Consider the following 22,412-nt stretch of genomic DNA (forward strand, 5'->3'; position numbering starts at 1 on the left):
TCCCTCAACCACCTAGAAACCTCTTCTGAAATTTTGATGTGATCTCTGCTTCATTCATCACTGATGGAGAGATGCCAGTGTTGGACTGGATTGGACAAAGTTAAAAATCACACAACACCAGGTTATAGTCTAACTCCAAAAGCTAGTACTTCTAAATAAACCTGTTGGACTATAACCTGGTATTGTGTGATTTTTAACTTCATTCAGTACTGGAATAGTGAATTGCAAAGTCTCTTGGGGCGACACAGTGGCTCAGTGGTTAGCACTGCCCCGGGTTCAATTCCCGCCTCGGGCAATTGTCTGTGTGAAGTTTGCAGAATGTGTGAAGTTTGCACATTCTCCACACAGAATGTGTGAAGTTTGCACATTCTCCCCGTGTCTGCGTGGGTTTCCTCCCACAATCCAAAGATGTGCAGGTTAGGTGAATTGGCCATACTAAATTGCCCATAGTGTTAGGTGCATTAGTCAGCAGTGAATGTAGGGGAATGGGTCTGGGTGGGTTGCTCTTCGGAGGGTTGGTGTGGACTTGTTGGGCTGAAGGGCCTGTTTCCACGCTGTTAAAAGAAATCACTGTCTAAAGAATTGCTTTTGCTCTCAATCCTAAATCTTCTGCATTTAATCTGATTTTCTTTATTTCTTTAGTTTTGGACTCTTCGATCATTGAAAGGTTTTCTTCCTGTATACTCTGTTCCATCTCCTCATGACTTCAAACGTTTCTTTCAAATTGTCCCTTACTCTTCATTGCCTGAGAGAACAAATGTCGGCAAATTTCTGAATGCAAAAACAATAGGGAGATAATAATGGGGCAAAAGTGAGGACTGCAGATGCTGGAAACCAGAGTTTAGATCAGAGCAGTGCTGGAAAAGCATAGCAGGACAGGCAGCATCCGAGGAGCAGGAAAATCGACGTTCATCAGGAATAGGGGATAATAATTGGGGATCTTTCCCACCATCATATTAACTGAGGTGCAAACAGTGTGAAAGACATGGAGAGGACAAACGTTGTGAACTGCATTCAAGAAAACATTTGTAGGCAATACATAACAAGCCAAATTAAAAGGAACACCATTCCAGATTTGGTCTGAGGAATTGAAGGTGGACGATGTAGCAGTGGGTGATCATTTTGGAGATGGTGACCGTAAAACAGGTAGAGTTAGCATCACGATGGGAAGGGACAAAGGTAGAATGGGGGTAAAACTTCTTAACTGGGAGAAGGCAAAGTTGAGAGATTGTCCGGCAAAGTTGGACAAGTTACAGTTGCTGAAGTGAAAGTCAGTGGCCAATCAGTGGGAGGTATTCAAAAGCGAGATTTTACGGGCGCAGTGTAGGCATGTCCCTGCCAGGGAAAAAGGTGGTATGATCACATCGAGAGCCCCTGGTTATCCAGAAAACATAGCAGGCAAAATAAAGTAGAAAAGTGGAGCTTATGATAATTTCAAAAAGATGTATACTTTCAAAGGCTTAGAGGATTATAGAGCATGCAGAGGTTAAGTGAAAATGGAAATTATGAAATCGAAGAGAGGATAAGAACGAATATTGTCAGGTAAAATTGATGAAAATTCAAAGATGGTTTGTCAGTACATTGAAATCAAGAACTAAGGAGAGGATTGGGTAAATCAAGGATATACCTGGTCTGTTATGAATGGCTGTAGGATAGGTAGGCATGGATTTTAATGCATTATATGTCTCTGCCTTAATAAAGGTGAAGGGTGATGTTGACATTCTGGTTAAACAGGAGGAGTATGAAACAGTAGATAAAATAAGCAAAATGAGAAAGGAAATATTAGAAAGATTGTCCTCCTTGAATCACTAGGTCTGGGTGAATTTTACTCAAGGCTATTCAAAGAAGCCAGGGAGGAAATAACAAATGCTTTGAGGATCATTTTCCAATCCTTATTAGATACCCGAGGTTGCAGGTCTGAAAACTTTGTACTTTTATTCAAAAAGGATGTGAGGAACAGACCAACTAATTATTAGCCAGTCATCCTGACCTCAAATTACTAGAAACAAGCTTGAGAAATAGCATGAACTGTCACTTGTAAAAGTATGGAGTAATCAAGGATTTTCAACACGGTTTTGTTAATGGAAAACCATGCCTTACTAACTTATTGAATTTATTGAGGAGGTAGCAAGGACGATTGATGAAGATAAGTGGATTTTCCTTAGACCGTTGACAAAATCCCAGATGGTAGACTATTCAGAAAGAAAAACTGCCCATGGGACACAGGTGAATGTTGTTATGGACCAAACCAGACTCCCTCGAAATATTTTAAGAAGGTAGCCTAGACACGAACATATTCTTGTTTTAAAGGTAAATGCAAAGTGCTGTGATCCAGATGCAATTTGATTGGTCAAACCGCTCGACATTAAGCAAAACACAATTTATTCATACACTATATTTAAAATACAACAAAAGAAAGAGCTTAGAATAACTTTACTCGATTGGAAAGCTTGACAGAATAATAGATACAGAAACTATCACTAATTAACTGTTCCAATATAGTAACATCTCATAAACGCATCCTTTAGCAAAAGCGCAAATTCAGAAAACAGATTTTCTCACATGCAATACCCAGAGTTGGAAGAGAAACCCCAGCTTCTAGTTGCAACTGAGAGAGGGAGAAAATAGCTTTTACTTCTCGAAGCCTCCAGCAGCTTCTCTCTAAACTGAAACCTAGAAACTAGAAATCTTGATCTGTGAGAGCCGGCCGCACCCATCCAGGCTGCTTCTATTGTTCCAACTTTAAAAAATCTCCAGGGCCTGGCAGGCTGTTTATGTTACTACATACTGCTTGTTCAATCTCTTCTTTAAAAGAAACCTAGGGAAAATGCCACAGCTTCATCATGTGATGACTTAGAGTCATAGAAATGTACAGCATGGAAACAGACCCTTCGGTCCAACTCGTCCATGCCAACCAGATATCCCAATCCAATCTAGTTCCATCAGCCAGCACTCGGCCCATATCCCTCCAAACCCTTCCTATTCATATACCATCCAGGTGCCTTTTAATTGTTGTAATTGTACCAGCCTCCACCACTTTCTCTGGCAGCTCATTCCATACATGTACCTCCCTCTGTGTGAAAAGGTTGCCCCTTAGATCTCTTTTATCTTTCCATCTCACCCTAAACCTATGCCCTGTAGTTCTGGACTCCCCCACCCCAGGGAAAAGACTTTGCCTATTTATCCTATCCATGTCCCTCATGATTTTGTAAAGCTCTGTAAGGTCACCCCTCAGCCTCCGACACTCCAGGGAAAACAGCCCCAGCCTGTTCAGCCTCTCCCTTTAGCTCAAATCCTCCAACCCTGGCAACATCCTTGTAAATCTTTTCTGAACACTTTCAAGTTTCACAACAACCTTCCAATGGGAAGGAGACCAGAATTGCATGCAATATTCCAAAAGTGGCCTAACCAATGCCCTGTACAGCCACAACATGACCTCCCAACTCCTATACTCAATACTCTGACCAATAAAGGAAAGCATACCAAACGCCTTCTTCACTATCCTATCTACCTGTGACTCCACTTTCAAGGAGCTATGAACCTGCACTCCAAGGTCTCTTTGTTCAGCAACACTCCCTAGGACCTTACCATTAAGTGTATAAGTCCTGCCCTGATTTGCTTTCCCAAAATGCAGCACCTCGCACTTATCTGAATTGAATTCAGAATGACCTCAGTGGCATAAAATGAAGATTGTTGGTTGACGGATGTTTTAGCGAACGGAAAGTGGTTCCCAGTAGTGTTTCCCAGGATTCTGTACTGTTTGTGGTATCTTTAATGATTTAGACTTAAATGTGCAAAGCATAATTGGGCAATTTGCACATGACACAAATATTGTCTGTATATTTAACAGTGAAGAGAATGGCTGATGACTGCACAAAGACATCAACGGTTTGATTCAATGGCAGAAAAGTGGCAAATTGAATTAAATGTTGAGAAGTACAAGGATTTCCATTTGGAGAGGGCAAGGCAATACCCAATAAAGAGTGTTGACAGAGATAGTGGGAATGAGAGACCTGGGAGTGCATGTTTACCAGTCCCTGAGAGTGGCAGGTCAGGTAGATAAGTTGCTAAAGAAGGCATAAGGGTTACATTCTTTCATTGAGCGAGTTCTTAAATATATGAGTTGGGGAAGTGCTAGGTCAATATAAAACAAAATTTATTTGTCCTGGATGGCGTTCCTGGGGTTTGTGGTGAAAAAAGTTTCAGAAATGACAGCCAGACTACTAAGACCCCTCGGAATCCTAGTAGCACACAAACCCACCAAGACTCTCAAACAGAAACTAACAAAATTAAAAGACCCAGTACAACCCATGGACAAAACCAACGTCATCTACAAAATTCCATGCAAGGACTGCCACAAACACTACGTAGGACAAACAAGAAGAAAGTTAGCCACCAGGATACACGAACACCAGCTAGCCACAAAACAACATGACCCTCTCTCTCTCATAGCCCTACACACGTAGGAAAAAAACCACCATTTCGACTGGGACAACACATCTATCCTGGGACAGGCTAAGCAAAGACATGCCAGAGAATTCCTAGAGGCCTGCCGCCCCAACCATAACGCCATAAACAAATACATAGATCTAGATACCATCTATCAACCCCTCAGAAAACGAACAGGAAATGACATCACCACAAACCCCAGGAACCCCATCCAGGAGAAAGATATAAATAGAAAGCAGGAGACAACAGCTTCACTTCACTTGGAGGTCGTCACTGATGATGTTACCTAGCCAGGTAATGAAACGTCGGGATATCAAACCTACAGCTCAGCGAGCAAACCTACACCCTAAACCTCAACCTGAGCTACAAACCTTCACAAACCTTGAATAAAACAAAATCACACAACACCAGGTTGTAGTCCAACAGGTTTATTTGGAAGTACTAGCTTTCTGCAGAAATACAAGAAAGCAGGCAAAATCCCAAAAAGTGAGTACTTCCAAATAAACCTGTTGGACTATAACCTGGTGTTATGTGATTTTTAACTTTGTTCACCATCACCTCTTCATCAGGGTCAATATAAGATATTGGTAAGATCACAGCCAGAATTCTGTGCACAGTTCTGCTCAGCACATTGCAGGGAGGATATAATTGCTTTTTAGAGAGAATACAGAGGAGATCTCCATGAGTGTTGTTAAGGCTTAGAAATTGCAGCCACGGGAAGAGATTGGATGGGTTAGAGATGTTTTCCTTAGAACAGAGGAGGCTGAGGGGTGACTTAATAGAGGTGTGAAAAATAATGAGGGGCTTGGACAGACTGGTCAGGGAAAACCTGCCAAGGAAAATGACCAGGGCACAAATGTAAGGTAATCATTAGAAGGACTAGAGGGGCCAAGAGGGGAACCTCTCTTTCACTCAGAGGGTGACAGATGTCTGGAATTCATTGTCCTGTCTGGCTGAGGTGGAAACCCTCAACTCACTAATTTAGAATCAACCTAGGTCTATACCTGAATCACCATAACATGCAAGGCAAAGGGTTAGGTGCTGGAGAGTGAATTTAGAATGGGCAGCCAGCACAGACATAGTGGGCAGAATGACCTCTTTCTGAGCTGTAACTTTTCTGTGGTTCCGTAGTTATTTTGAAAATGATCCACAAATTTCAGTTTTTCATATTAATATGCCCTGACATCAGTTACCATCCTGATGAATTTGAGCTGCACTCTTCCAGTTCTCTCAATACCTCTCCTATCTCACAGAGCTCAAAACTACCTACTCTGGTCTGTTTATGGTTTCATGCAGACTCCTGTGGATGTTGGCATATTAGTCGGATCTTTTAAAGCCTCCAAAAATAAGGATCAACTTGTACACTGAGTATAAAAAAATTAACCCCATAGGCATGGCAAATCATTATCTCGAAGTGTCATCAGCATTCGATTGAAAGAATGGGTCTGTCTTAAATTCTCATGCATCTTTGTACAAGAGCCCTTATAAACTGCTTGATCCCTTATGTCCAGTTATAAGGTACCAGTAAGTGAATTGGTTAGAATTGTAGGGTGTAACGTTGAGGTAAACTCATAATAAAGTGTGTTGTGACTGAAAAGGAGGTTTAATCTATTCACTGAATATGTGCAAAAACATGATTTTCAGCATGGGGAAATGAGATTTCCTGATATGTTAGATCAACCGATACAGCACAACGTATGACTCACCTTGACTTAAAGTGCTGGATTCACCAAGGAGTGGTAGTCATAGTTTTCCACTCCATCACTATTTATTTTATGTTAAGAACAAAATCTGTTTTCCTGGTAGGAAATTCCACTCACTGCTCCTGCAGAAATTGAGAGGTACACTAACTCCAATTGTGTCCTCACTGTGCAGAATACTCGGAGGAAGGCAGACCACACGATCTTCTCATTGCATTAGTTGCTGTATTCTGTGATTTGATGTGTACTGCTCTTCAGACAGTGACTTTGCCAGCTCTTGTGAAAAGTTAGGTGTGAAAGGTAAGTGTGAGGATTGGGTGCCGAGTGAGTAGGGTGTCAGGTTGGGCAGGGTGCAAGGGGGGGGCACGTGATGGAGCACTATTGGACAGGGGCATGAGGTCTGGTGAGGAGGGGTGGAAAGGGCAGTGTTATGTTCAGCAGCAAGGTTTTTGTGACTGAAGATTGGGGAGGGTGGACAGCTGCTCCGATGGTGGGACCACAGAGGCTGCCAAAATTAGGGTGGCCCTGGGACCCAGGAGGGTGGTGGGTGTTGCATGAGGCAGGTGTCTGCTGCTAGAGTAGGGAGGCCAAGGCTGGGGATGGATGTTGGATCAGGGCCCAGGGACTGGAGACGTTTGGAGGAGAGGAAGCTGGGGAAGTGTGCAGGACATGGGAGTTGAGGGGGTCAATTTGAGAATTATCCAGGAGTTAGACTAATCGTTTACCTTTTACTGGATAACTTTTAATTCAGTAGAAGCAAAACCCTTTGAATTCTCAGGGTCTTGTTTTAGAAGGATTGGAGATGCAGGGGAATTTCTTATCATAGAATTCACAGAATCTTAGAATTCCTACCAAGTGGAAATAGTCCCTTTGGCCCAATAGGTCCACACTGACCCTCCGAAGAGTAACCCACCCAGACCCATTCTCCTCCCCTATTTCTCTACATTTACACTGACTAATGCACTTAACCTACACATCCTGAACACGACAGGCAATTTAACATGGCCAGTTCATCTAACCCGCACATCTTTGGATTGTGGGGGGGAAACCGGAGCAAACCCACGCAGAAACAGAGAGAATGTGCAAACTCCACGCAGACAGTTGCCCGAGGCTGGAATCGAACTCAAGTCCCTGGCGCTGTGAGGCGGCAGTACTAACCACTGAACCACCGTGCCAACTCTTCAATTTCCCTCGCAATTTCTACAGAGTTTGATACATTGGGGTTTCTGGGGGGGAGTCACCACATACAACTCCCATCTAGAAATGGTTATCTGTTCATTGGGAAATCCTGGCCTGGAACTGATGAATGTCATGAACTCTATTTCTAGCATGTTGACAGATTCATGCTCAATTTTTATTTACATATTTAATTGAGAATAAAATTCAAGTTTTCCAACTGCAACGTATGAGATTTCACCTCCCTATCACTGAATTATGAGTCTATTGACATATCCACTGTCACACCTTACCAGGCATCATGGTGCAGTACTAAAGGAGCACTGCACTGTCAGAGGATCAGTTCTGAGGGAGTGCTGCACTGTCAGAGGGTCAGTACTGAGGGATTACAGCACTGTCAGAGGGTCAGTATTGAGGGAATGCTGCACTGTTAAGTGTGCTATCTTTTGGATGAGACAATGCACTGAGACTAAGTCACTTCCCAGAGGTAGATATCAGATATCCTGCAGCCACAATTTCACTGAAGAGCCAGGAGTTCTCCCTTCTGTTCTGGTCAATATTTATCCCTTAGCTGGTTGAATCAAAAGCAGACAGCTACATTTCTCAATGTAAAGATCCATGATTGCATTAAAGTGCTTGTTTCAGCAGCACATGTAATAAAATTCACACAATACAGGAAAGGACAGCATGGCCTGTGCACGAGGTTGTCATGCAGATGTTCTATATCTGGGCCCTCTTGTGGTGCAGTGGTAATATCCCTCCTATAAGATCAAGGTTCAATGCCCACCTGCTCCAGAGGTATGTAATGATGTCTCTCAATAGGTTGATTAGGGAAATAAGTTAAATTTAAGAAAACAAATTAATTGTTGTGTAGTATTTTGTGTTTCCTGAGGATGTAAGCGGAGCTGTTTAAAAATCTAAGTCTTCTCTTTGTTAATGAGTAAACCTCAGTGTGTAGCTGCAGTCTTGTCTTTGTGCATCTTGTAACTCCTCATTATGCAAATTATTTCAGGGCAAAGTTCACCTGGAGCTGAGGCTGAGTGAAGTCATCACTGATATTGGGACCATTTGCCATAAGTTGGGCACACGGTGAGACTCTGTTTATTTTTTGTATTCTCATGACCTGTTCTTCATAGAATCCCCAGAGTGTGGAAGTAGGGCACTCAGCCCATACCAGTCATTTGAAGAGCATCCCACCCAATCCCTGTAACCCTGCATTTCCCTTGGCCAGTCCGCCTAACCTGCACATCTTTGGGTTGTGGGGGGAAACCAGAGCACTCAGGGGAAACCCATGCAAACATGAGGAAAATGTGCAAACTCCACACAGATGATTGCCTGAAGCTGGAATTGAACCCAGATCCTTGGCACTGCGAGGCAGCAGTGCTAACCACTGAGCCACCAGACTTCCCCAATTCTTGTTTCTTAATCAATTACGCAACGAGAATTTCTCTGTGATTTTGCCATTTACTCTGGCTGTGAGCCCAGGGGAGTTCTTCACAAGGAAATTATTTGTGCTTGAATTACAAGTTCTTCCAGATTCCTGTGGACCAATCAGCCTTTAGAAGTCTTTTTCCCTTCTCAAGGTGATAGAGCACATTTTAAAATGTTTAAATAGTTAGGATCAGGAGGGACCATTTTGTCCCATAAGCCTTTTTTACCACTGTGTTCGGTCATGGCTTTTGTATATCTTACAACATCCACTCAAGTTAGCTGTGTGAAGGGATGAAGGGCTTTTGCCCGAAACGTCGATTCTCCTGCTCCTTGGATGCTGCCTGACCTGCAGTGCTTTTCCAGCACCACACTCTCCCAATTGATGAACTAACCAACTTTTGCTGGTCTGTGCTGTAACATATATTGAAGGTGCTAGATATAGACATAGAATGTTACAAAACCTGTAGATCCTGTCCTCCATTTCGGCCATGTGAAAAATGTCACGGGAACTTCTCTGCACAGTGCTGTGTTTCTGGATGTCAAGTAGCCAGTGAAATGCTGGGTTTACTGCATTGGTACAATATGGAAAAACATATCACAAGATCGGGACAGAATAGGAAGATCATTCACTGCAGTTACTCATTCGTGCAAATGAGGATGGTTAGAATGTAAGAGAGACCATTTGGCAGAGCTAAGTGCAATAATCCCATGAAAGAAATTTAGATTGTTATTTGATAAAGAGAACTGTTGCAAGCTATTGAAAGTGAGAAGTAGAATGGGATATTAAAGGGTGTGTGGAGGAGAGTGTGATTAGATTGGGTCAGATATTCAGGGACATCAGGAGTAAGCATGTGTCCATGTCACAATAGGCAGGACTTTTAAGGAGCCAACAAGCAACCAATTACTATATGATGTGCAGTCATTGTAATTGTGCAGCTAAACCCAGCAGCCAAGTTGCACATAGTAAGAAACAACAGAGGTAAGTAGTGTATGTATCTATCTTTGTTGATGTTAATTGAAGGGTAAATATAGTCCAGACCATAAGCAAGGTATTTATAGTTATTAACTATGTGGAGAACTGGAATTTTGAATTGTTTTGATACTTTCTTGGTTTCTTGGAAATGAAGTCAACAGTTGAATGTGGACCGTAATCCACCTGCTGAATACAGAAGGTCAAAAGACATTGAAAAAGTAGCCAAACAGCTTTGCTGGAGATAAGAAATGGGCTTTATTGCCCTGTTTTGGACTAAACCCTAGCTTTGGAAGAGACTATTGGGTTCCTGTGCTGATGGCGGATTCCTGAACTTGGTTTCAGTTTCACAAACACTCAGGGAGAAAAACCTCCAAAGCTTCAGGAATGCTGCAGGTCCCTCTCTCCCTCTGTTGGGGATTGACAACGTTTCTATACCTCAGTACTTTAACTATGTTGGAAACACTGATAAGCTGAGCTTTCACCACCATCCAAAACCTTGGAATCTTCCGGATTTCAATCCGAACTGGAGCTTGTTTGGAAGATCTTTCATTGGTTTACATCTGTTAGCAGTTCAGTTTGTCAACAAGAAACTCAACGGACTGAGGGTTCACCAGACTCTGTCTTTCGTTTTTCAGAACACTGGGCCGATAATGGTGGTCTTCATTTTCCTTTTTTAAAAATACCATCTCTAAAGTAACCTTTTATCGTTGTGTTGAGTGTGACAGTTTGGGGATTAAAGGGGGATTATACTTCCAGTTGTAGTTTAGATGTTACCCAGTATTTCCACTTGTTTTTATGATTGAGTATTGTTTTATAATAATTGAGCCCATTAAAACAAAACTCTCCTTTATTCTGGATAACAGTGCAAAGTGGAAACAATTGGTCACTTTGGAGGATGGATCAAAACCTTTTTATTAATGGTGGAACTTATGGAGATAAATAGCAGCTCATTCCACCAATCGCAGTTGTAATAACCTTTATGGGAACCTGCTGAGCTCAAACTGGATGCAGCAGCAAGAACAACAACCTGTGTTTACGTAGTGCCTTTAGCAATATAAAATACACCCAAGAGGTACCACAGGAGCATTACTAAACAGAAGGTGAGACCCTCGCCTCAAAAGAAGCCATGAAGGCACACCACTAAGGAATAGCTTAAAAAAAGGAAGCGATGTAGGGAGATTTAGAGATGGAATTTCAGAGCTTGGCACCCAAGCAGCTGAAGGCATGGCCACCAATAGCAGAGTGATCAAAATCAGCGATCCACAAAGGGGTTTCTGGGGCTAGTGTAAGTTATAGGAATGGAGAGATGTAGGGCCAGAGAATGGGGCTAGTTGGTTTTAAAGCAAAGGTGAAAATTTTAAGCAAAAAATGAGACTTCACCTGGTGAAACAACAGCACTCCAAAAGCTTGAGATTATAAATAAACCTGTTGGACTATAACCTGGTGTCGTGTGAGAATTTTAAAATTGAGGCATTGACCAACCAAAGCCAGTGAATGTAAGGGTCAAGGGTGAATGGGACTTGGTGTCAGTTAGATTACAAATTGCTAGGTTTTGAATCGCCTGCAGGCTGCAGAAGTGAGAATGTTGGGAGGCTGGCTGGGAATGATTTGGAATCATCAGCCACAGGAAACAAGGAGATGAGTAGGGGCTTTAGGAGCAGATCAGTTGAGAAAGGGACAGAATCTGCAGATGGAATGGAATTGGAAATAATTGGTCTGGGTGACCATGTCATTCGAAGGTTATCGAACGCGATACCAACGTTGCAGCATTTTAAAACACTTGCCAGGGAGAGGGATGGTGACTGTTGCTAGGGAACAAAGTTAGTCATGGGGACTGGAACTAAAGGCTCCATTTTTCCCAATGGTTAGTTGGAAGACGTTCCTATTCATCTGTTATTGGCTTCTGGATAAAGTCTAATTCAATGACAGTGGAGGAGTTTTGATGCTGAGGTGAGGCTGAGAGCTATCCAGGTCCATGTGAAAAGCAGTGCTGATTTTGGATGATGGATGGGGTCCAGATGAGAAATAGGAGTGGACTGAGGATAGTTCGTTGGGGACAGCAGAGATAACAGTGAGGAAATGGGAGCAAAAATCCAACTGCAAGTGAATTTCTAGCTAGAGTTAGTGGCTACAAATGGAGCTAAGTTCCCTGCTTCAGCACAATGACACACTTCAAAATACCTCATTCACTGGAAAATGTTGGGATGTCTTATAGTTGTGAAACACATTTAAGAAATGCAAGTCTTTTTTCCTTTAATTGGTAATGATTAGTACTTTCTGTTTGCATGAATGACAAAGAAAATAATGTCCTGCAAAAGTGCTAAATTGCATAATGCTAAACATTTAAAAATGCTAAACAGAAGCATTTAGTGCCAACTAAAAAGCAGTATCATATCTGTCTTGTTTAGGGTTCCCTTTGAAATGGGAAGGAAAAGAAATATTTTAGCCGAAAACACTGATAATGTTTGTGTTGTGTAAAGCACCGACTGTATTCCCAAAGGGATGGATACTTTGCTGACAAACCCAGAGGCTCCAGACACATGCAAGATGTGGAACAAGTTCGAACTTGTTCAGAGGGACTGTGTGAATCTCCTACTTTATTGGAAAGGAAATGACAATTTGGTTCCTACTGGAAATTATACAGCACTTGCCTCATCGCCATTCTCCATATCCTTCCAGGCTTGAGTCTCGGTTTGGACACTTGTTTAGCATAATTGATGTCTATCTTCATCTGGCTTCTAAAAGAATTAATTTGGCAGATTAGTCAATTTGCTGCCAGTGGAGCTTGTGAATTTTACAGTACGTCATGTTCTTCCAACAGTTTAATTGCTCGGTTTGAGTCAGCCCCAGTCCCTCGGACATTTCAACTAATGGAATCAAGACTATTTAATTTCCCCTTAGTCCCTCCACATGCACATGCATGCATACAGTCTCTGTGAAACACACACACACACACACTTACATCAACAAACTCATGAATAAATTTGCACACATTCACATCCATTCTCATGCATGCATGAACACACTCACATTTACGTTTATGCTCACATTCACATGCACACACACATCCAATCACTCACTCAAAACTAGCACACACTCGCACTCATGCACACACTTATGTTTGCACATACACAAGCTCACACACACAAATGTTTATTCATTCACTCTTACACATAAGGCTCTCCACAAACACTTAGATACACACACATTAGCACATGCATGCACCACCCTACATGCACACCACCCTATCTCTGTACATATATGTGCACACATCGATATGCACAGGTCCAAATAAAGTCACTGACCCCCTGACAGTTTAGTGGTTCCTTTGAACTGTTCCTGTCACAGGACAGACCTCCCCCTATAGTGTTTCTCTGACAGTGCCGCGTTCACTCAGTCCTGACCCTCTCATAATTCACTCAAATGTTTTCTGCATTAGGTAAATTGGTTCATCATTTTGTGAGGAACGTAGGACACGGGTGCTACTGTAAAGAATGGGAAAGCAGAAATTCATCACCCTTTCAATGATTGAACTGTTTCTCATTTTTTGTTTCCACTCAGTGTTATAGAATGCGAAGATCTGCCAATAGTCAATGGACAATGTGATCCATATGCAACGGTGACCTTGTCTAGCCCATCCAGGTATCTGTACATTTCTAATTATGATTATTGTTTGATTGTAACCTGCAGCAATGGCCAAACACAATCTAAATTTTACTAACATTCCTGTGTACTTCCTTTTCACAAACATGTTCTCTGTTGTAACAACTCTTGGTCAAGTTCTACTGATATTGGGATAGATTTTCAACCTGCAGCCTGGAATTAAAGATGTCCAGATTTTATTTCCCTGAACCCCAACATTTAGCTCTGCTGTATTCACAGTCAGGACAGTTACTGTGTCTGGCCACCAGCCAGCTCTGTAGTATGCAATTCGAATTCTCCCTCTGCCCGCTGCAGTAGCGTATTGGCAATGTTTCTGGATGACTCATTCAGAGATGGGGAGAATGACTCGAACCAACCTCTTTGCAGCAGAAATCCCAGAATCAGAGAGGGTTGGGGGTTTGGCAGTGGTAGAAAAATAGGAATGTAAAACACTGGTTTCACATCGCCTTTAATCAAGAGTGAAGTTGCACATGGTGATAAATCATACCCACCAGTTACTTTGAGAGGTGAGTTGTCTTTGAAATGAGTTCATGTCCCACTATTTGTGAATCATTAACACTGTGGCATCATCCTGGACAATTAATCCTCCCTTTCTCTCTGCAAAGTTGCTGGCTGACCTGTTGAACATCACCAGTTGCAAACTGATTTTATCACAGGTCTCCCAACAGTATTTTGCTTGTCACTTTTAAAAGTTTCCATCTGTATTTAGCTTCCATACTGTGCATTGACAAAGCTGCCAACTCATTTTTGCTTGGTTACCAGATCTGAGTTGAAGAAAACTAAAGTGAAACGAAAGACAAACAATCCACAGTTTGATGAAGTGTTTTATTTTGAGGTAAGTTCTCATTGAAGAGTTGCTTCAAATTGTTGCATTTGATCTTCATAAGTACAGGCTGTAAGCGTAGATAATTGTGTTTTAGTTTTGGATAGACCGTGTGAAATTCAGCCTTTCATTACTCATTGTTACACCACTTTTCAACTCTTTAATAAATCATTGTGATGAACATTTGAATGAGAATTATTTCAGTAAACTCTTTCCGATGACACTGAGCAAATGTGTCAGTGGGGTCTGGAACATCTAGTACTGACGCTCCTTGTGAGCTCCCTGTCCAGATTCCTGATATACACTCCTGATGTGGAATCCTGGCAGGCTCAGGGCTGACTTCTGGCACTGTTACCCAGTTCACTTACAGAGCTGCTTTCTTCTGTTTCCAAAACTATTTCAGACACACCAAATAAAAACGTCTGAAGTTTTATGTCAAGTGATTGTGTTTTCATGTGTTAGGAAAAACTCTCTCTATAAAAAAATCTCTCGTGAACCTCTCTTTTGGGCATTTCTGACCCAGTGCAGTGACAACATTGGGATCACCCCACTCGATTCACTAAGACCTAGAATACCAACAGCTATGAAATTCCTGCCCCCTGGAATTCTGCATCCAAATTACTAATCCCCCACTCCTACTGTCCTCTGTTCCTCTCAAAATCCTCTGCAAAAACCTGATCTTTCTATCCCTTCTGTTTCTCTCCCTTAGCATCTTAATTCCCAATCCTTTCCCATTCCACATCCTTAATTCCTCATTGCCCAACTCATTTTTTATACCATATGCCTTGCCTTTTTAATGTCAATGCTTTGGAGTCTAAATGGACTTCAGCAAGACCTTCAACAAGGTTTTGCAAGGTAGACTGGTTAGTAAGGTTAGATCACACAGGATCCATGGAGGTCTAGCCAATTGGATATAAAAGTGTCTAACAGTAGGGACAGTTAGTGATGGTAGGGGTTGTTGTTCAGACTGGAGGCCTGTGACCAGCAGTGGTGCTGTAAGGGTCAATTCTGTGTGCATTGTTGTTCCTTATTCATATAAACAATTTGGATGTGAATGTAGCAGGCATGGGTAGTAAGTTTGCTGATGACACTGACATTGTTGGTATAGTGGACAGTGAAGAAGGTTATCTAAAATAACAACAGGACCTTGATCAACTGAGCCTGTGGGTCAAAGAATGGCAGATGGAGTTTAATTTGGATAAATGTGAGGTGTTGTATTTCGGCAATATAAGCCAGGACTGAACTTATAGAGATAATGATAGAGCCCTGGGGAGTGTTGTCAATCAAAAAGACCAAGTGATGCAAGTACATAGTTTGTTGAAGTTGGATTCACAGGTAGACAGGGTGGTGAAGATGGCCTCTGTTATGGTTGCCTTTATTGGTCAGACCGTTGAGTACAGGAGTTGGGCCGTCATGTTACAAGACATTGGTGAGGCCTCATTTGGAGTACTGTGTACAAATCTGGTTGCCCTGCTATTGGAAGAATATTATTAAAATGGGAAAGGTGCAAAAAAGATTTACAAGGATGCAACCGAGACTGGAAGGTTTGAGCTATAAGGAGAGGCTGTTACATTTTTCCCTGGGGCCTAGGGGGCTGAGGTGTGCCCTTCTGGAAGTTTGTAAAATCTTGAGGTGAATAACCAAGATCTTTTCTCTAGGGTAGGGGAGTTCAAAACTAGAGGGCATAGATTTGAGGTGAGAGGAGAAAGATATAAAAGGGACCCAAGGGGCAACCTTTTTACATAGAGGTTGGTGAATATATGGAATGGGCTGCCAGAGGAAGTGGTAGAGGCAGGTACAGTTGCAACATTTAAAAGGCATCTGGACAGATACATGGATAGGAAAGGTTTAGAGGGATATGGGCCAATTGCAGGAAACTGGGACTTAGTTCAGTTTCGGAAACCTGGTTGGTATGGACCAGCTGGGCTAAAGGGTCTGTTTCCTGCCCTGTATGACTCTATCACCCTATAGCTTGCATTACGTGGAAAGATCTGACAGAAAGCAAGTTTCTCTCATCAAAACATAATCTAATACAGTACAGCTGGTTAAATCATTGATGTTCAGGTTGCTATGTCTGCTGTTGTTGTGTGTTTCTACATCATCCTAGTCGGGAACCACTGCAGGTATGCAGCAACATGGCATTAGCTCATAGACCCTGTCCCTCTGTAGGGCGGAGAGATCCCAGTCTACCCACTGTGTGTCTGGTCAGAACATTATAAACCTTTCTGTCTCGCTACCCTCTAAAGTTGGGAATCATTGTGTATTGTAGCTAGTTTAGATGTTCACCTTAAATGCTGTATTACAAACTTCCTCTGCAAGGGAATTCTAACCCTCCATCTCTCGTTTCCTGATTTCATTGCAGGTGACAAGGCCATGTAGCTACAACCGAAAGTCACACTTTGATGTTGAGGAGGAACACGTTGAGAAGATGGAAATCAGGTGAGGAGGTTTGCTGGAAGCTGGAGTTTGTTTCTGAGTCTGCTGTCAAATAACATAGTTGTTTCCCGGATTAACTTAAAAAAACGTGCGCCCTTATTCCTGTGCAGGCAAAACTATGACATTGATTGACCGCTTTGTGGTGTGATTCATTTGTACAGGTTCATGTCGGCTTTGCAGTAGGAACTAGTCACATCATTGTAAATGGGGGTTCTCCTTCACACTCTCTGCTCATGTTGGATTAATTCCATTGACCTATACTAACACCTCATTTTATCCAATACAACATGCTGTAAGCTTTTTGACCCTGCTAAATGTTCCCTTGCCTTTTGTGTATCTCCTGAGACAGCCCTATTCCTCAGCATTGTGAAAATCTCTGTCTCAAAGCTTTGTTCAAGCAGAGTCCATAAATTATCATAGAAGGGAATTAGATAGTTGCTTGTAAGATGGAGGTGCAGTGTGACTGAAGATGTGGACATTTATGGAAGGTTTGTGCAGTGATTTGATCTGCCAAAAAAAAATAGGCACTATTGCAAAAGAAAGATTGTAAGAGCTTTGGAGAATGAGCAACAGGATGTGATTAGACAGATGTGCTTAAGGAAATGGTGTTGAAGAGGTTAATGTTCATGTTACATTGGCTCCACCCATTTGACTGAGTTGAGACAAGGAGTTCTACTCTAGCTTTCAAAAGGAGCAGATATATCTGCACCAGCTCCCTAAGGTCTGAGTAATTATACCTGGCCAAATAGGTAATTGGACTGATTGCTATTATGCAATAAGCTTTTTTTAAAATCCAAGAACAGTGCCTCATCCACACCAGTGCGATTTTGCTGCTTAATCAATTGAAAGGACCGTTTCAAAACAAAAGCTGATTGGTGATGGTGAACTAACTCAATGTTAAGAGAAGTGAAAATCATCATACTCCCAGAGGACCATAGGGCTGCTCTCTCATTAGAGAGAAGCGACTCATTCTGAGTTTAACCTTAGGGTCACCAAACCTCGGCTAAGGGCTGAGGTGGAGAAGGTAGGGCCTTCATGGTGACCTTAGCCAGTATGGGAACTGACCCTTCAGTGTTGGCATCACTGTGCATCACAAATTGACCGTCCAGCCCAATGAGCTAACCATTAATCCTTACCCTTAATTACCCCCACCACTTCCTGGTACAGAGGCAAAATACCAGGAGTCGTCATTTGGGAAAGTACCCCAACTGGATGGGATAGGCAAGGATGTGGGGAGTGAGGAGGGGGGATGGTATCAGACTAGAGCTGATATTACAGGGTATATGAAATGAGCATCAGAGTAAAGTTAGACCATGTGGAATATTAAAGGATGTGGGAAGTAAGGGGAAGAATAGCAATGGACTGCGTGCAATGTGAAACATTTGTGAAAGTGAGAGAATGAATAGGGTTAGACTGGAAATGAAAGGGGATAATGGGATTAGCTCTGATGGGATATCAGAGTACATGAGAGTAATGTGGAGAGAGGAATTAAGTTGAGTGGCCTGTGTGGGGAATAGTCCTTGGGTAGGAATGTAGGCATTAGTGGATGTTTCAAAAGTAAAGGTTTAGACCATTGTCTACCATCCTAGTCATCGCAATAATGGAATTGAGGACTAATCACGGTGACCACGGTCTGTTAGTCAATCTCTTATCAATAAACCAACCCAGGCCTGAGGTGAGGAATTCACATTTAGTGGATCTAGTGCTTGTAAAAACAATCTGACGGCATCATCATCACTTTTATCAAGACCAGATTTTTATTTCCAAATATCAGCCAAATAAGGCAATCATTGTACAGTTATACTCTTGTATTAAATATGCGGTCTATATTTATTGAGGTCCATATTAGTCTGCTAACATCCTATAATAAGCAATGGGGCTTAAAGTTCTTTGATAGTTTGTGACATCTTTTGCTTCTACTAAGAGATGGAATGTTTATTTTTCTAGGATTGACCTTTGGAATGCCAGTAACTTAAAGTTTGGTGATGAATTTCTTGGAGAACTACGTCTCCCTTTGAAGATTTTAAAACAGTCTTCATCCCATCAAGCATGGTAATTGAGAGCTCATTCAGTTCAATAATGCCCTTTTTAAAGGTATAGACTGAACAACAATCTGCACCTTGAACTTTCCTTCAACTGTTGAGTTGTTTGCCTTAATGTGGGTGTGCTGCCAACTGCAAGTGGTGAAAATGTCACTGGTTTCTGAGTCTACAGTTTGGTGACTTAAGCCACATCTGGTTGGCACGCAAGGGAAGGACAGATGCACAGAACCATTTTTGAGCCACATGTCAAAGCATCTCACATCACCAGAATGTTTGTAACACACCTAGATGCTGCACTTGCCGAGTTTCAATGGCCCGTACGTTTCCCTGCTACTCTAAGGGGTCATTTTATTCCATTTCACCATTGTGCAATTTGACTGCATAAACAGCAGCATTGTTCTTGATGAAGCAACTGATTGAATAGGCAATTACTTACATCCTATTCGAATGACTGCCATAAAACAATTTCCCTCTATGCAAAAATTAAGCGGATTGTTTATAGCTATGATCTTTCAAAATATCTACATTCTACAATGCACATTAAGCTAGAATTTATTGTATTCGATGAACCCTCTGTTGAATTTGCCTTTTGAACAACAGGAGTAGGCAATTCAGCTCCCCAGGCCTGCTCTGCCATTGGATATAATCTGACTGATCTCACCTTGTCCTCAACTCCACTTTCTCACCCGTTCTCCATAATCCCTCAACCCATTGGTATTTGAAAATCTGTCTACCTCCTCAAATTTACTCAATGTTCAAAATAAGTGGATCATAGATTGATAGCCTCCAGTGTGGGACCAGGCCATTCGGCCCATCTAGTCCACAACGACCCTCCAGAGAGCATTCTACCCAGACCCACCCCATCTCTCTGACCCCACATTTCCCTGTGGCTAATCCACCTTAACCTGCACGTCTTTGGACTGTAGGAGCACCCGGAGGAAACCCCACGCAGGCACAGGGAGAATGTGCAAACTCCATAGAGATAGTTACCTGAGGGTGGAATCAATCCCGGGTCCCAGGCGCTATGAGGCAGCAGTACTAACCACTGAGCCACTGTCTCAAACATAGTGACTTCAAGCTATCTGCTATGATGGAATTCAAACCCCTGTTCCCAGAAGATTATGCACTCTGGATTATTGATCTAATGACATGACTGCAATGCTACAGTGTCCCCTACTTCTGCACAGTAACATGCTGCGAGTGGGAAATGACAAGAGCACAGCTCTCTCCACAAAGCAACTGGGACCTGCAAGACCAGTTTGAGCAACTGCGAACCTGTTAAACCAGCTTGAAGAATTGTTAATGAATGGTGCAGTCACAGCAGGAAGGGTAGGTTAGAATACTGATCTTATCTTAGATCAGGAGACAGTGAAATAGAGAGAGAGAGGGAGAGTGAGGAGGTGGAAAAGTTTTATGTTTCTTTTGAATCTTCTATTGCAATTGAAAGGTGAAGAAATGAGACTCCACTTTTATAAAAGTTAATTTTCAGCATCAAAGTGATTGTTTGGGATTTGTCACAGCCTTAACAAGAATATGTAGACTAAAATAGAAAACTCAAACTTACGTGATGGTTTTACTCTGTATTTCGAATGCAAATATAGCTGTTCCTACTTTTTAAGGCAGTTACTTTCACTGGTTTATGGTGGAGTGAGGCAGCTTGACACTAACTTTTGGGTTTTTTTTTAATTTAGCCGTGCATTGAAGCTCAGCTTGAAGTTGCTTTTGATTTGTACATAGTTAATGTTGATTACTATTTACCTCACCGTTATTTTTAATGTGAATTTGGAACCAGCGAGTCAGTTTCTATCACGAAAAGTTGTGACACCCTGTCACCCGGAATTCAAGGCGTTATCCCACAGCATGCTGGTGGATGACGGTGGATTGATGGACATACGTAGGAGAAAGTGAGGACTGCAGATGCTGGAGATCAGAGCCAAAACATGAGGTGCTGGAATAAGGGCAGCAGGTCGGGCAGCATCCGAGGAGCAGGAGAGTCGGCATTTCAAGAATCACATTCCCGATGAAGAGCTCCCACCCAAAACGTCAACTCTCCCTGCTCCTCGGATGCTGCCTGACTGGCTGTGCTTTTCCAACGCCATACTTTTTGATGCATATACCTGTCATGTACCTTATAAAAACTTTAAGGAAGAGAGCTGCAAGAAAGTTTATGACACACTGCTGCCAGGCCTGTGTGCCTCCCACAGCAAACTCAATCGGCTTTACATTTCCTCCCTTTTCACACAGGAATGCAATACAGTGGTTAAACAAAAGTAGCCTACATTACAAATAAAGCCACATGGAGTGTAGTTAAAAAAATAGTTACACAAAGAGCCTGTTAATAAAAAATTCCACATTGCACAGACTTAAATGCATCAGGTTGACATTGGGAAGGAATTTGTTAGCATGTCTTCACATTCTAAGTGGTAGAAATCCAGCAATGTGTGCCATCAACAAAATGCACTGCAGAAATACAGCACAGATCCATGGTTTCACCTTCCAAACCCACAACCACTTCCACCTAGGACTATCGTAGCAGATATATGGGAACACCATCTCCTGCAAGTTCTCCACCAAGCCAGTCACCATCCTGACTTGGAAATATATCGCTGTTCCTTAAGTGTCACTAGGTCAAAATCCTGGAATTCCCTCCCTCAGGACATTGTGCATTTACCTAAACAGAAGGACTGCAGCCATTCAAAAGGCAGCTCACCAGCACCTTCTCAAGGGCAAGTAGGGGACAGACAATAAATGCTGACCAGCACATATCCTACAAGTAAATAAAATAAACTTACTTTAAAATTCACATGTAGGTAGACTAGGGAAGGATGGCAAAGGAAAGGGGATTACAATATGGGAAATTGTCCATAGACACCTTGAAACTAAGCTTTCAATTCCAGACTTTATCAACAAATATAAATTTCAACATTTTGGTGCATAGGGATTTGAACCTAAGCCTCCAAAGAATGGGTCCAGTGACATCACTGCTCCATAACAGTCTCCCCAGCTGTTTCACATCAAATCCTCTGTGCTCCATTAGCTAATCCCATCTCCTGGATAACATGTAAAGATGCTACCAATGAGCCTCATATACCCGCATTAGAGAGAGGAAGGACAGATTGGATACTTCCTCTGGAATTGCAATCCAGCAAGTTCTGGATGGGAGTGCACAGAACGTGTGTGTACTGACAGAATAATTAAATTGAGCATCTGTATAGTGGTCACCTTATTTAATTTTCTCTTGCATAAATTTATAAGTAGGAAGAGGGAAATCAAGGACCAGCTATTCATGGGTAATGATAACGATCCTGTTATCAATGGTCCTTATTCAGGTGTAAGTAATCAGGGGATGAAGAGAGATGGCAGGACTCATGAATCTCCAGAACTTGTTGGTCAGATTATATCTCCTTGCAGTTTATTTCACACCAATGGCAGCCCCCCCCCCCTCAAATTCCTTATTAATTTTAAAAACTTCCTAGATTTGCACATTAATTTATGGGTGGCACAGTGGTTAGCACTGCTGCTTCACAGCACCAGAGACCCGGGTTCAATTCCCACCTTGGGCGACTGACTGTGTGGAGTTTGCATGTTCTCCCTGTGTCTGCGTGGGTTTCCTCCGGTTTCCTCCCACAGTCTGAAAGATGTGCAGGTTAGGTGAATTGGCCATGCTAAATTGCCCGTAGTGTTAGGTGTAGGGTCTGGGTGGGTTGCTCTTCGGAGGG

The 22,412-nt window shown here is 42.3% G+C and overlaps 1 protein-coding gene across 2 annotated transcripts in view; it reads left to right on the forward strand.

Annotated features, from left to right (window-relative positions):
• Positions 1-22,412, forward strand: part of rasa3 (RAS p21 protein activator 3) — a 185,687-nt gene that overhangs the window by 137,858 nt on the left and 25,417 nt on the right. For both annotated transcript variants that reach the window (XM_072578089.1, XM_072578090.1), the window contains exons 5-9: positions 8,338-8,414; positions 13,291-13,371; positions 14,155-14,227; positions 16,578-16,654; positions 18,599-18,703. In XM_072578089.1, coding sequence (XP_072434190.1) covers positions 8,338-8,414; positions 13,291-13,371; positions 14,155-14,227; positions 16,578-16,654; positions 18,599-18,703 — 413 coding nt within the window. The remainder of the gene's footprint in view (positions 1-8,337; positions 8,415-13,290; positions 13,372-14,154; positions 14,228-16,577; positions 16,655-18,598; positions 18,704-22,412) is intronic.

The sequence above is a fragment of the Chiloscyllium punctatum genome, chromosome 9, assembly GCF_047496795.1.
Source record: "Chiloscyllium punctatum isolate Juve2018m chromosome 9, sChiPun1.3, whole genome shotgun sequence".
In the NCBI taxonomy this organism is placed as follows: Eukaryota; Metazoa; Chordata; class Chondrichthyes; order Orectolobiformes; family Hemiscylliidae; genus Chiloscyllium; species Chiloscyllium punctatum.